At 32.2% G+C, this 13,921-nt stretch overlaps 2 protein-coding genes across 4 annotated transcripts in view; one reads left to right on the plus strand and one right to left on the minus strand.

Annotated features, from left to right (window-relative positions):
• Pym (partner of Y14 and mago) overlaps positions 1 to 13,921 on the minus strand; it is a 64,373-nt gene that overhangs the window by 47,697 nt on the left and 2,755 nt on the right. Inside the window, exon 1 of one of the 3 annotated variants that reach the window (XM_067268864.1) lies at positions 8,259 to 8,341. The exons of 1 other annotated variant lie outside the window; for it this stretch is intronic. The gene's annotated coding sequence lies outside the window, so the exon portion shown is untranslated. Of the gene's footprint in view, positions 1 to 7,910; positions 7,930 to 8,258; positions 8,342 to 13,921 lie in introns of those variants that run through there. One more of the 3 variants, XM_067268866.1, reaches the window with a different exon arrangement.
• Frl (formin-like protein) overlaps positions 9,183 to 13,921 on the plus strand; it is a 97,308-nt gene continuing 92,569 nt past the window's right edge. The window contains exons 1-2 of the mRNA XM_067268862.1: positions 9,183 to 9,308; positions 9,385 to 9,539. Of these exons, the coding sequence (XP_067124963.1) occupies positions 9,287 to 9,308; positions 9,385 to 9,539 (177 nt within the window). The 5' untranslated portion in view covers positions 9,183 to 9,286. The remainder of the gene's footprint in view (positions 9,309 to 9,384; positions 9,540 to 13,921) is intronic.

A 13,921-nucleotide genomic window follows, 5' to 3' on the forward strand; every position in this document is an offset into this window, starting at 1 on the left:
CAGATTGATACATTTCCACATTTCAGTGGGTCATACAAGGATTTTACCTGTTTGCTTAGACTGTATTTTATGAATAAAAGTCTAAAATCATCATAAATTTATATATTCATGTTTTTGTTATAATTTATTTAAAGTTGCAAAAGTCTGAATTTTTATTGAATATATTTAAATACCTATTTTACTCAACCAGTAATAAATGTGTCAAAATTTCTACAAATCACACTCATTGACAAAAAAGTTGCATCCAAATAGAATTTCCTGATTACTGCAAAATTCAGCAAACAATTATGTCTGACAGGTATGTGAATGATTACAATTTTGGTCTCATTACATGCCGATAATGCCACCAGAGTGCCTTTAAATTACTACCCCAGTATCCTATAAAAAGACTTGTGGAAGCTCATGTTCAGACTTCTCAGTATACCTGTTTGGAGGTCTTCCAACTTTAGACTTGCCTACACAATGCAGTGAAAGACATTACACACAGTTAACAGAGCTTGAGAAAGACCATATCATTGGGTTAAGGTCCTATCTGACTGTAAAGAGATCAGAGAGACTGATCTCTTTACAGTCAGGCCACCATCTGACCTGACTGTAAAGAGATATTGGGGCAATGGTTACTTAAGGCATGCACAAAATGGCAGGTGCACACTGCATGTTCCACACTAACCACCAAAAGAGATGATCATCTGATCATGATACAAGTATACAAGTACAAACAGCTGCAGTGACACTTTTGCTATAGTCCAAAGACATGGAAATCTTGTTACAGAACCCTGTTTCTCTACATACCATTGACAAATGACTAGCAGAGGCAACTTTGCATGCATTGTCAGTTTCATTTGCAGTGGTGCTATGACAGAGAAGCATGGACTGCTATGAACTGGCAGCATATCATCATTAGTGACACATCCTGGTTCTGTTTGGAAATGGATAACCACCCATGACTATGAAGGTTCACTGGTGAGCACTTCAATCTCATCTTTAACCTTCACTGGCATACTGCTCCCACTGCTTGTATGTTAATCTGGGGATCATCCTGTAAGACAATCAACCATTGATAGTGGTGGTCCAAGAGACATTGATGGCACAGCAGTATATTCAGGAAATCCTGTATCCTTGTGTTGTCTTTCATCACTGGGTTGCAAACATTTCTTTTTAATCAATATTTCACAGGTAAACAAAAAAACTACAGACATTCCCTTGAACCTTCCTAGTTTTGTGGGAGTCATTTTGGGAAAAGAAACCTGAGTAACTGTAGACAGTAATAACAGGAGCATCTGAAAAAGTTAGTCTACTATATTAAATCAATACATTTCCGTATGTACTGCTGATGTGGAATGTACAACATCCAGCTACTTACTTTTGGCCCATGTCCAAGCCAGCTTATTAGGAGTCATTATTAATGGAATCTATAATTTTTGTTTGCAGGACTTTCATATGTGGCATTTTTATAGCATGTATGTGATCCTTGACCTACCCATAAAACAAAGTTTAAATGGGTGATGCCAGCTGATGGACAGATCAAAATATGTACTGATCAATCCAGCAATCTAGACTGGTGATGGCTGGATCTCCACTGCATATTTATTTGGAGAAAGAAGTTAATGGTGCACTCACTGGTATAGCTATAAGAAAAGAGTTTGGAAGAGAGTGAAAAGGAGTGGAGTAGAGACTGAAAATGGTTAACAGAGTGTAGTTAGTAGAGATGGGAAATAGAGATAAAAGATAGAGATTGGAAGTGGAAGAATGGAGTTCTATGACCACCATGCTGGGTTTCATATATAGAAACAAAGGGTTACAGAATAGCTCATACAAGAGCTGATGATTAAAAGAAATATAAGGCTGTACAAAACAAAATTTATTTGCAGTTATTTACTCCATCACATGATAGTGACAGCCCTTTCAAACATATGCACATGAAATATGAAATATTGACAGACATATTTCATTCACATACCTCCATAAATGGATTTTACAGAACAGTTTAAAACTACAAAGGTTTGAGAGACTATGCATGTTTATTTTTTAATGCTATAACTTCAGAAAAGTGAACACAGAATACCTTTTTTCACTCTCTTTTCTAAAGTTATGATAAGCAAATAATTAAGTTTTGAGTTGTCTTGGATATAAGAATCGATTAGAGTTGTTGATGCGATATATGAGCATACAAAAGCTACACAGACTATTTCAATTTTGTCTATTATGAGTTGACTTTATTATGACGAAGTGTCAGCCAGAACAGTCAGTTGGAATGGAGAACGATAACCTCAACTGATATTCATGAAAATAGGATTCGGATCGAATTATAATCTTGATACCTTTATGACAGTTGATGAATACGTTATCGCGACAATGTAAATATTTCTAGCGTTCTTACAGCAGGCCTACATCTATCAGATAATTTTTCAGTTTCACTAATGTTCACATTTAGCCTAAACCAATTTTTTTTTATATAATATTTTGGTGGAAAAAGAAATCCATTATTTTGTTGCTAGATGGCTGTAGTGATATATATCTTGTAAAGTATTGATCAAACAAGTTCAGACTTGTGCTCATTGGAAAAGTGACATTCCGTACTAAAAAAAATTCTGTTACAGTTTTTTGATTGGTCGATTTAGTTGTGAGTTATAGGGTGTAAAAGATGGAAGTTACCAAAGAGAAAATTTGGTATGTTTTACAATTTTGCTTTGATAAAGGCGAAAATGCAAGCCAGGTGGCTGAAATTGTGAATGATGTTTATGGTCCTGATACTGTCACAGCCAATTATGCACAATTTTGGTTTCGTCGATTCCATTCTGGTAATTTCGATGTTAAAGATGCACCTCGCATAGGTAGGCCTGTCATCAAAAATGTCAATAAAATCATGGAAATGATTGAAATGGGCCAGCATGTTAGCAGTTGTAGCATCGCCCAGGAGCTAAAGACTGACCACAAAACAGTTTTAAACTATCTGCTTAAAGCTGGATTCAAAAAGAAGCTTGATGTTTGGGTGCCACACGAATTGACGCAAAAAACATGATGGATCGAATTTCCATCTGCGAAGCCTTGGCCAAATGGAACGAAATCGACCCATTTCTTAAATGGATGGTGACTGGGGATGAGAAATGGGTCACATATGACAATATTGTGCGAAAACGAGCGTGGTCAAAGCGCAGTGAAGCGGCTCAAACGGTGGCCAAACCAGGAATAATGGCCAGGAAGGTTTTGCTGTGCATTTGGTGGGACTGTAAAAGAAATCATCTACTATGAGCTGCTTCCATATGGTCAAACATTAAATTCGGACCTCTACTGTCAACAATTAAACCATTGGAAGCTAGCGATTGACCAGAAGCGGCCAGAATTGGCCAACAGGAGAGGTGTTGTTTTTCATCAGGACAACGCCAGGCCACACACGTCTATAGTGACTCGCCAGAAACTCCGGGAGCTTGGTTGGGAAGTTTTGATGCATCCACCTTATAGTCCAGACCTGGCACCAAGCAATTACCATCTTTTTTATCATTGCAAAACTTCCTTAGTGATAAAAAATTGGCATCAAGAGAAGATTGTGAAAATCGCTTAGTTGAGTTTTTTGCCAATAGGGACCAGGGCTTCTATGAGAGAGGCATTATGAAGTTACCTTTAAAATGGCAACAAATTATAAAACAAAATGGTGCATATTTGACCTAAATCGGAACAATCCGAACCATGTTAAATAAAGTCTTGAAATACAACGTAAAAACAATGGATTTCTTTTTCCCCATATACAATATTTTTTTAAATAATTGAATTTTAAGCATACTATTGATTGATCACATCATCAATTCAGACTTGATTATATTGATATCTAAAGAGATATTTTTTAATTCAGATTTAATGAATTCTCTATAATAATAATTTATTTTTGATATTAAGTTAATTTTGCAGTTGTTTAATAAACATACGGTATGTATACATGCTTGCTTTTTATGCACTATATTTAGCCTAAGGAAAGTCATAACATTTGAATCAAGATTATTATGAAAGAATTGGATTGATGGGATAAGGCAATGCAACACATGGATGATCTGCCTTATAATGCATGCTAACAGCTAAACAGCAATGTATTTCATTTAAATATTATATGTATTTTTTAATTATAATATGCACCTTATTGTGATTAAAGTAAAAAAAGCAGAAAGCTTCTCAAGACTTTTCAATTTTCTCTAAACTTTCATTATGGTGCTTACCATGTTTTACACCCAAACCTTTCAAATGTAGGCTACTGTAGATTCTCCATTTAGGCTAATGGACTAACTGGGACAAGGAATGCTTGTTATTGCCGAAAGTCCGCTAAATCGAATTTGTATTAAAAACATTAATGGCAAACTTATATAACATTTCATTACATCCTGTATATTATAACTAATTACTGCATAAGTATGAATAAAATACAGTGGGTGATCGGTTAACGAACATAATCCGTTCCAAGACTTTGTTCGCTATCCGAATTGTTCATTAACCGATTGTCGATTTACCATAGGTTTGTATGGGAATTTGATTAATTCGTTCTGGAGACACCCAAAAAGAAAAAAATATACACTTTCTTACTATTTTTATTTATATGTAATAATAAAAATACATATATACACAGTCTTGCATTTTTATCAGTCATGTTTTTTTGTTTGTGGGGGTTAAAGAACCTGTCTAATGTCAATTGCTTTTCTCTCTTCAGGATTTTCAGAAGTAATTAATAGCATTGTAATTGTAGAGATCCCCAAGCCTATTAACCGTGACCTGGTTTGTATGCCATTTTAAGACCATTGATCTGACATCCCCCACTTCTTCAAAAAATCTTTAATTAATAGCAGATATTGGTATTAATCCTTTTTTTTTAGGAAAAAAAAAAAAGCATATCTCGCCGAGTTTCTTGGTGTTCTTCATTCAAGACTTCTTGGCGTTCTTCTGTCGCCAGATCCGTTTCAGGTGCCATTATGAGCTCTTCAATGTTCTTTATTTCTCAGATATGATTTTTGTTATTCCTTTAGCTACTTGAGTCTTCTTGATTATACTGTATCTTTCTTAAATTAGGATTAAACTGCGGCCTACTGTAGACCTGTTCAAGCCATACTGCCCAGCAACATTAGGCATCTTCTGCCCACTCTCTATCTTTGCTATTATACTCTCACCTTTCGAAAATAAAAACCCACGCAAAACTTAACTAGTGCCCGCCCGACAGTCTCGCGAATACTATAAAAATATTGTTTGTCAGAAAAATAAGAGAGTGGAATTAAAGGGAGAGTTTCAAAGTTTGGAGGAATACTATCTGATCAGTATATACCGGGTTGAGCGTCGATGTCGACGTCTCCCACACTCCGAAAAGTTTCGAATTGTTGCCCGAAGACGAGGGAAGACCAATCGGTATTCATTATTTTATGTCGCTTCTTCTTGTGTTTGTTCTGTGAGGTGTTCGTTGTCCGAACATAAAAATCTTTCGCGAAAGTGTTCGTTATCCGATTTGTTCGTTAACCGACCACCCACTGTATTATTTTAATGTACTGTACAGTACGTTGAGTACAGAGGCGGATTAAAGTCGATGGAGGCCTCTGGCGCAGAAGAAAATATTGGGCCTCATAAAAAAGAGAGAGAGGGGGGAAATAATAAAAAAGACATGTTAACCATATTTAAAAAAAAAAAAAAAAAATATTATGTACTATTAATGTTTTATTTCCAATAAAATTTGAATATATCATGCATTATATTCAAATTTTACCACTGATTCTAAACTTGTAGGTAACTAAAATTACACATATGAAACCAAACTTCGTGTCACTAGAAAAAAGTGCGAAGTTGAGGTTTTGCTGGGGCCTAAGGCGCTCGCCGTTAAATCCGTCTCTGATTGAGAAATTGATACTCATTAATTCAACCTTGTAGCGTGTTCTATTCGCGAAAAAAAAATAAGTAAATTTTTCCTTTCAGACAATTTTTTCCGTTAATCCGGAATATAAATATATAAATATATATATATACAGTCGACTCCGCATAAGCCGACACCCGGATAACTCGACACTCGTCGGTTACACGTAGTCAGTTACTTATACCACACGACTACGTGTGGTATAAGAGTTCATACCACACAACTTATTGTACGGTATGAACTCATTTTTTTCAGGAGGGGAGTCGACTTATCAGAATTCTAAACAGTGTGAAACAGAAAAAGTATGTTGATTTATCCAGTGGTGACGAGTTAAACGATGTCGAGTAAACCGAGTTTTTTAAGGTTAATAACATTAATGCCTATGTAAGTAGGCCGGGACCATAGAAAACTGACTAATTAACCTACGGTGTCGAGTTATCCGGGTGTCGACTTATGCGGAGTCGACTGTATATGCATATGCATATAATGCGTGCGTATTAATCAATTATGGATATAATTCAACACATTTCAAACTTTTAATACAGCACAAACTCGCGAACTCTCGAAATCGATTGCCCTCTTAAATGAGCGAAATAGAGAAATCGATTAGTCCGGAGATCTTAGTAAAATTCAGAGACTATAACACAAACGGAAAAATGAATCTGTCGCATCGTGAAAAATAAATGTCTTACAGACATTGATCAGTCAGTGACGTATCCAAGATTGTGAGAATGATGGTGTTGCTCGAGAGGGTACAAGGCACGTGTCTCCTGTCGTATTTTAAAGAATGTTACTCAATTACCTTAGTTACCTAGCTTTTTACATCATTGTTTTTTCATTAGCTTTTTAAAATTGTTAAATGGAAGATGGAAAATGAATAATAAATAAGTTTGAATTGATAGATTGATTATAAATTATGCGAACAGCAGTATGATTTATACTCTGTATGATTCTAAAGGAGGAATAGAAAAAGTATAAAATCATGAGACATTTCATATTTCCACTAGAAATTATCGAACTTACTTATTTTGAATTTATATATACTGTATTTATCTTTAATCTGTGCTCCAAACTTTTCGACATATGTTTCCGAGAAATATCAATTTTAAAATTTCTGCTTTTTTCTGTTTGTACAAAATTACTTTCTGCAATTGAAGTCATGCGATATGCGTTATTATATTTATTTTTATTTTAAAGTAACAAAACTGATTGCTTTAGTATCAAGGAGTTCTGCAGCGGTATAAGCATCCCCCTGATACACCCCTGTAATCAGCAATGATGTTTTTCTAAAATTCTTCCTAAAATAAGCTCTCAAACAACTATTGATAGAATTCGATAACTTGAGATCTTATAAGTAGTGCGAAGTTCCCCAGAAAATCTTTTACTTAAAGCGTTTTATCCAATTGTAATTGAAATGCTAAAATCATGACAGAAAGATCCAGAATATTTTCCCAAATTTCAAAATTTCGACCAGATGATAATTTAAGACTATAAAAAAGGGGGGATGTCCAGGAAAATGATGATGATAATCTTAGTTAAAATAAATTTTAAGTAAAAAAATATATTTCAGGATATCGTACCTATCTCGAAATGCTGATTAAAGATATAAGTAAGAATTATACAAAATTATTAATTATGCAGTTACTACAAAACTGCGATTATTAAGCTTTTATTTTCCAAATACACTCAAGTTAAAATACGCGTTATACATTTTCCCAAAAGTTAAAAAATAGCTTCACCTATAACACTTTTCTTAAAAGTAAAAAAAAAAAAGAAAAGAAAATTAATGTATCTGTCGCATATTGTTACTGTAAATAAACGGGAGATTGGTTAATGTTTTTTCTTTAATTTAAATTAAATAAATGCTGGGACTTATGAAATTGTAAATTAAACTTTTATTTTAATCTGGTTTGGAACTCACGAACTGTCTTTACTTGTGATCTAATATCATACACTTAAGCGAACGTGTTTCGTTTGGCTGTTAACAGATGGTGATGCGTGCACGCATTTGCAGTGGTTTTGTAAAACCACTAACCTCATTCTTTGAAATTAAATTCTCAGTCTTCTATCGCTGTGTATTTACTAGAAACTGTTCGATAGCCTATATATTTGAGTTAATCAACGTTCATAAATTTTAATTAAATAATATAAGAACCGTAAAAATCCTATCTTAACGGTAGAGAACTGCGATGTAGAAGAATTGTGACTGTAATATAATATTAATTATAAATGCAGTATTATGTTTTTGTTATTTACTGTAAATTTCTGGGAATAAAATGTTCATTAAAATTAAATAAGATATTCTGCTTATTTTTTAGTATTAAATGTTTTGTTAAAATAATTTAGATTATAAAATAAAAATGTTAACAAATACTATACGTACTGTATGTATTCAACAAAGTACTGTAACAGAAGTAACAAATAAAGGAAGATAAAACTCAATAGAGCATGCAATATTTCGTCTTCATAATAATAATAATGTCACTTTTCAATAATTTTTAACGCTGAGTTGAATCAGTCAAAAGAAATCAGGATGCTTGACAACTCTATAAAGAAAAAGTAAATATTTGATTTATTCAGTCATGTAATTTGGCTACAAATACACAGAAAATTTCTTTATAAACAAATAAAATGATTCTGTACAGGTTTTTATTTATTAAAAAAAATTGTAAAAAATAAATAATTTACTTACAAAGTAGGCCTACACAAATTATAAAATTTGTAATGATGCAACAAAATTTACAAAAATTAAATAAATAAATATGTTTTAAATTAATTTAAATCTTTATTAAAATATATTACCCTACATAAATTTAACTCATTCCAGCTGCAATTAAGTCCTAAACATGTTTTGTTAATTTTATAGAATTCAAGGGTGTATATTTATTCAAAACAATTTTAAAAAAAGTGTGTGTGTATATATTAGTATATATATATATATTATATATATAATTAGCACATTTAACTACATCAAAACATCGACCTTGATCGATTTTTTAATGCGTCATTTGATATATTTACACATGTCAATACATCCACTCGGATTAATAAGAGGGTTTTAATTCTTAAATTAAAAATGCTTTACAAGATTAACTTTTCATGTAAAGTCTTAGCATTCGTTCAACTTTATGTAACGTAGACGTCAATTGGTTAAATAATTTATAAAGGGTTGCAATTATAATAAATATTTAAGAGAGAGATAACATACAACTACAACACCAGATAGTAACTAGTGACAGCGCCGATGGTACAAAGTGTCAACATTTAGAACTATTTGGAAGTCCCATCGTACACTAGATGCGATTGGACAATTTTTATATTTGTTAGCCGACTCGCTATTGGAGAAATTGTCGATACATTTCCTACATGTGACTGTTACGTCATCGGCTACTGAAACGAAGGGAAAGGAAGATGGAAGAAGGAGGGCTCGTATGTGAGTCAGTGTTAACGATACCTGTTGAGTTATGGAAACTATCAACGACTTAAAATATATTTTTCGAAATGTGTAGTGAAAGTTACCGACACTTTTAAACGCTTCTCGAGAATGGGGAATGTGGAAAGTACGACGAATAAAAGCGACGTCCAGTTGCGGACGAAACACGACCAGATTAAAATGCCGATGCCGGAGAGAAGCGAATTGGAAAGGAGATTCACTAAAGTTCTGGTGAGTTCAATTAGTTCTTTTTACTTTTTATCATTTGTTCGTTCGTGTAGAGGACGAAACAAGCAAACAAGCAACATATACACAAAAACATCCGGATATCAACAAGTCGGGACAGACAACTTTTCGGACAGTTCTCGATTTCGCAAAACTTTACTTTGACAAAAGTCGTAAAAGAAAGTTTCTCTGCGTTGTTTTTCCAATTGATTTATGTTTTAAAACTTTGATAAAATCTAAAGAAAATCTTTTAACATAATATATCTCTTCGCAGATAAGATTATAAAGTTTTTTTCCTTTCGATTAGCTTTGGAGTGTGTCGTGTTAGGTTAGTGTTCTTGAATCAGTTCATTTTGATAACTGGAGAAAGTTGCTTCTTGTATAAAACCTTAATTATTAATTAATTTACATATTTAATAATTTTATTATAAATGTTTTAAATAGAAAATTAACTGAAAAGTTAAAACTACGGTCGTACTACTATCGTGTGATTGACTGGAGTTTAATCATGTCGATTTTTCACGTTTAATGTTTTTTCATTTAAATGTATTATTTGATCAAAATCTCGTGTTTACTATTATAATTTTGATTAATTTTAATTAATTCACTTGTCGGGGAATTTAAATAAGAATCTTCAAAGATTGTGTGTACATGATAGTTTTATAAATACATTCAATGCCAACTATATAAATTTAAAATCTGAATATGTAGTGAAATTCGGTGATGAAATATACTGTACAATAATTCTAAAAAATTAGAGAAATAAAGAGAAATATGCATTGTCATCTTTGAATAAAAGTTGAGTAAGCAGAAATTTTTTTCTTACATTTTTAGTAACAAATATGCAAGATCATTGGATTGTTAATTAAAATTTGTTAGCAAGACATTATTGTGTATCCCAATAGCTTCTAAGTAGAGCAAGTATTGTAATTAAATTTAAACTAGATTGAATTTCGATTTAAGAAGGAAAAAACTATAGCATTGTTATTGATAAACATCCGTAATAGTTAAAATGGGGCGTGGATTGTGATAAACTTTTGGAATATATGCAGTATGATTTGAAGTTTATAATTTTAAATTTCAAACATATTTTCCATCACCAGACTATTTTGGCATGATATTTGTTTTATACAGGATTTAAAAATATTGCCATTATATATTTATTTAAACAAATATAGAAAAATATGTATTATCATGCAAAGTGACTTGAAATATTTATAAAATTTGAAATATATATGTGTTTTTTTGTTTCCAATGTCAACATATTTGCATTACATTTTTATGTATAGTATATACTAAATTAATCTATATTAATCATTTTACTTAACATAGAACTGTTAAGTAAGTTTAATAAATGTTTCTCATATGTTAATTTGAGAAAGATGCATGTTTAACATAAATATTTTAATTTAAACTAGAATGAATTTTTAAAGAAGTGTTGTAGTGGATTAATAAATATAATAATCAAAATTAGGAATGATATGTAAAAGTTTAGAATATCTGTGTTTAAAAATAAAATACTTAAGCATTTGAATGTAAATATTACGTTAATATTCTAATATTAATTTAGGAATGAATATTATTCGTTTGAATTATGATAATCCATTAGAAAATTGAAGATAATAATATCAGAGAAATACTTTCCAAACTCTTTACATTAATAAAAGCAAATTGTTTAATTAGAATTGATGAAATTACAGGATATTACTTAATTATGTTAAGTAATTGCATATAAATTGAAAGTTATATTAAATTTCCAAGAATGATTTCATATATATTTCCAGTGTGATTCATGTATATATTTGGTATTACAGATTTCATAATAAAGTTTCCATATTTTTACACATCTTAATTATTTAAGTACAGTGGAAGTTTTCTAAAACCTACAAGATTTTAATTAGATTTAAGGAATAGGATACAAGAATAAATATAAAATCTCAACTTCCTCTTTTATTTGTAAGGCCCCTGGGGACTGAGTTTGGTTGCACTCCTTGAACACTTATTTTTAACTACTGTTAGCAAACTCAGCCTAAAATGAAACATTATATACTTTTAATATAATTTTCAAACTAGAAAAATTTTTTAAGAATTACAGTTGACAATTCAGAACAAAGCATTATATTCCCTACTTCTATTTTAAGTAAATATAAATTGATACTTGTGAGAACTCTTGACAATAAGGGAGTTCAAAGTTTTGTAGTATAGATTATCCAGAATAGTTTACACAATAAACATTTTATTTTATTTTTTAACTTCCTCAACGTCAATTATGCCGTTGAGGAATTTTTATATTTTGTTAACTGTTGCGGTTATTAGATATTCATAATTTATCCCGTTTGCACGTCTGTAGTCTATTGAATACGCGTGATGTATTATCACAGTAGGCACGTGTTTCGCGGTATTAATACTCCCACAGTTTTCTCGGATGAACGAGTCGCCATTAGCTAACTGACTACGTCTATCTGGATAAATTTCAATCTTCCGGTTGATATAGGAGGGAAGGGCAGAGTTTCCTCGTTAACTTTCAGTCTCGTTCCATTGTTTGATGGAAAGGGGAAGGAGGTTGTATATCCAGTCTACAAATGGAAAGACGACACTATTGGCTACACAGCAATGGATATTATTACCCCGTTACTAGCATTTATGAGGATTCTGTTTTATTACAGCTACGTTTATGTTTCGGCTCACTTATGGTTATCTTTTAATGCACCGTGTAAGAAGGAACTTATCGGCGTTTTATTGTAATATCTAAAATAATCTTTGTTCATCTCGTGCCTTCGATTATTTTTATTTAAAGAGGTCAAGGACGGATTCCGTATTAATCAAAAAATGCTTTCGGGTACACAACGAATTTAGTTCTATCTTCTAAATAGTTTTATATTTTCTCTCCCGATATTCTAAACGCTCCTACAAACATATTTAAGGAGTGATTCTAATTCGATAAATGGAGTAGTATCACCCGCAGTTAATATTATTTTCGTCTTGGGAGATCCATGAATGTTTAATGGTAAATAAAGAGTGCTTATAGAAATTTAAGGAAGTGTGAACTAAATAATTCATGCCGTATCATTATTAATGCCTCTCCGTGCAAGAATTCATGAATAAATAAAGATACACCAATCCCTTTCCAGAAAAGAGAGATGCTACATCAGTCGGAAGTCATTTAATGGGTTTATTTTAAAGGTAAATGGCGTGTGTGGTTTAGAATATTTGTTAAAAATTTGAAAGTTCAGACAGATAGATTTATGAGCCAAATATGAGCGAGTGACTTTTTCCAGTCTCTAACATTAATCATGGTAGGAAGGCATTAATCTGTATAGAGTCGTCGGATGTAAGCGGAGATATGAATGTTACGCAACTGTTTTATTATTTACATCACATCCGGGTGTGTCGAAGAACAAGTAAGATTTAGTGATTCTACCGTAATTATGAGTACAACGAACTTTGATACAATGGATTCCCGGATGCTTGGAAGAGTTCCTTTTGTTTTCCAAGACGTTGGTCATCGTTGGTCGCGAATCACTGAATGATTGCGAAGAGTTACGCTACGTCAACGCCAAAATGAGCTTGAGAATATAAATTTGAACATAGACACATCGAGGAAAGAAGAAGAAAAAAGAAAAAAACAAAGATTAGAAAAGTTAGTGACCTAGTTTCTCTGGTTGAAAGTAGGCAATTTGTCAATTGATGTCTTCATTTTATGGGAATCTATTCAGTGCACCAAGTAACTTTTTTCCTTTTCTTAGTTACAGTAGTCAGTCACCCTAAATGGTAGACCTGACTTCCCTCTCGTTCCAAGCCTGTTTTTAGATAGAATAAAAATATAACACGAGGAATTTTTCTTCTAAAAGCCATCTGCTGTGACCCATATTAGTGACAGTTCATCTTTAGATTCAGGTATAGTTCCCAACTGTAAAAACAAAGGAAAACGTTTCACTAAAATAGGATAGCGAACGTAATATAAGAAGTCATATTTTCTTGTCTAAATCCTGGCATGAGAACATTAGTAAGGATTCAGTTTCGAAATAAGATTATTTATCTGTAAATAAGTGATTGTTTTCGACAGATTTATAGCATTAATATTAAATTATATAGAGAGTATAGATATGTAATAACATTCAAAGCACCTACGTATATCAAATATTTATTGTGTAAACGGGGAATTTACCTATATTGATTCCCCGCAAAACTCCACCCTTTTACCAAACGCTGTACACGTTTTTAGTTCTGACTAATTTATTCTCGGACGCCTCTCCCCTGTAGATCGTGATTCGAATAGAATTTTTTTCCTGTAAAGAATTTGATCGAAAATAAAAATCTAATTTTCTTCAATTTATCGTAATTCCTTTACGATGAACACGCAACGTCTAACCAGTTCTACAACTTTT

Source organism: Centruroides vittatus, unplaced genomic scaffold (assembly GCF_030686945.1).
Source record: "Centruroides vittatus isolate TY-2023 unplaced genomic scaffold, ASM3068694v2 contig_341, whole genome shotgun sequence".
NCBI lineage: Eukaryota > Metazoa > Arthropoda > Arachnida > Scorpiones > Buthidae > Centruroides > Centruroides vittatus.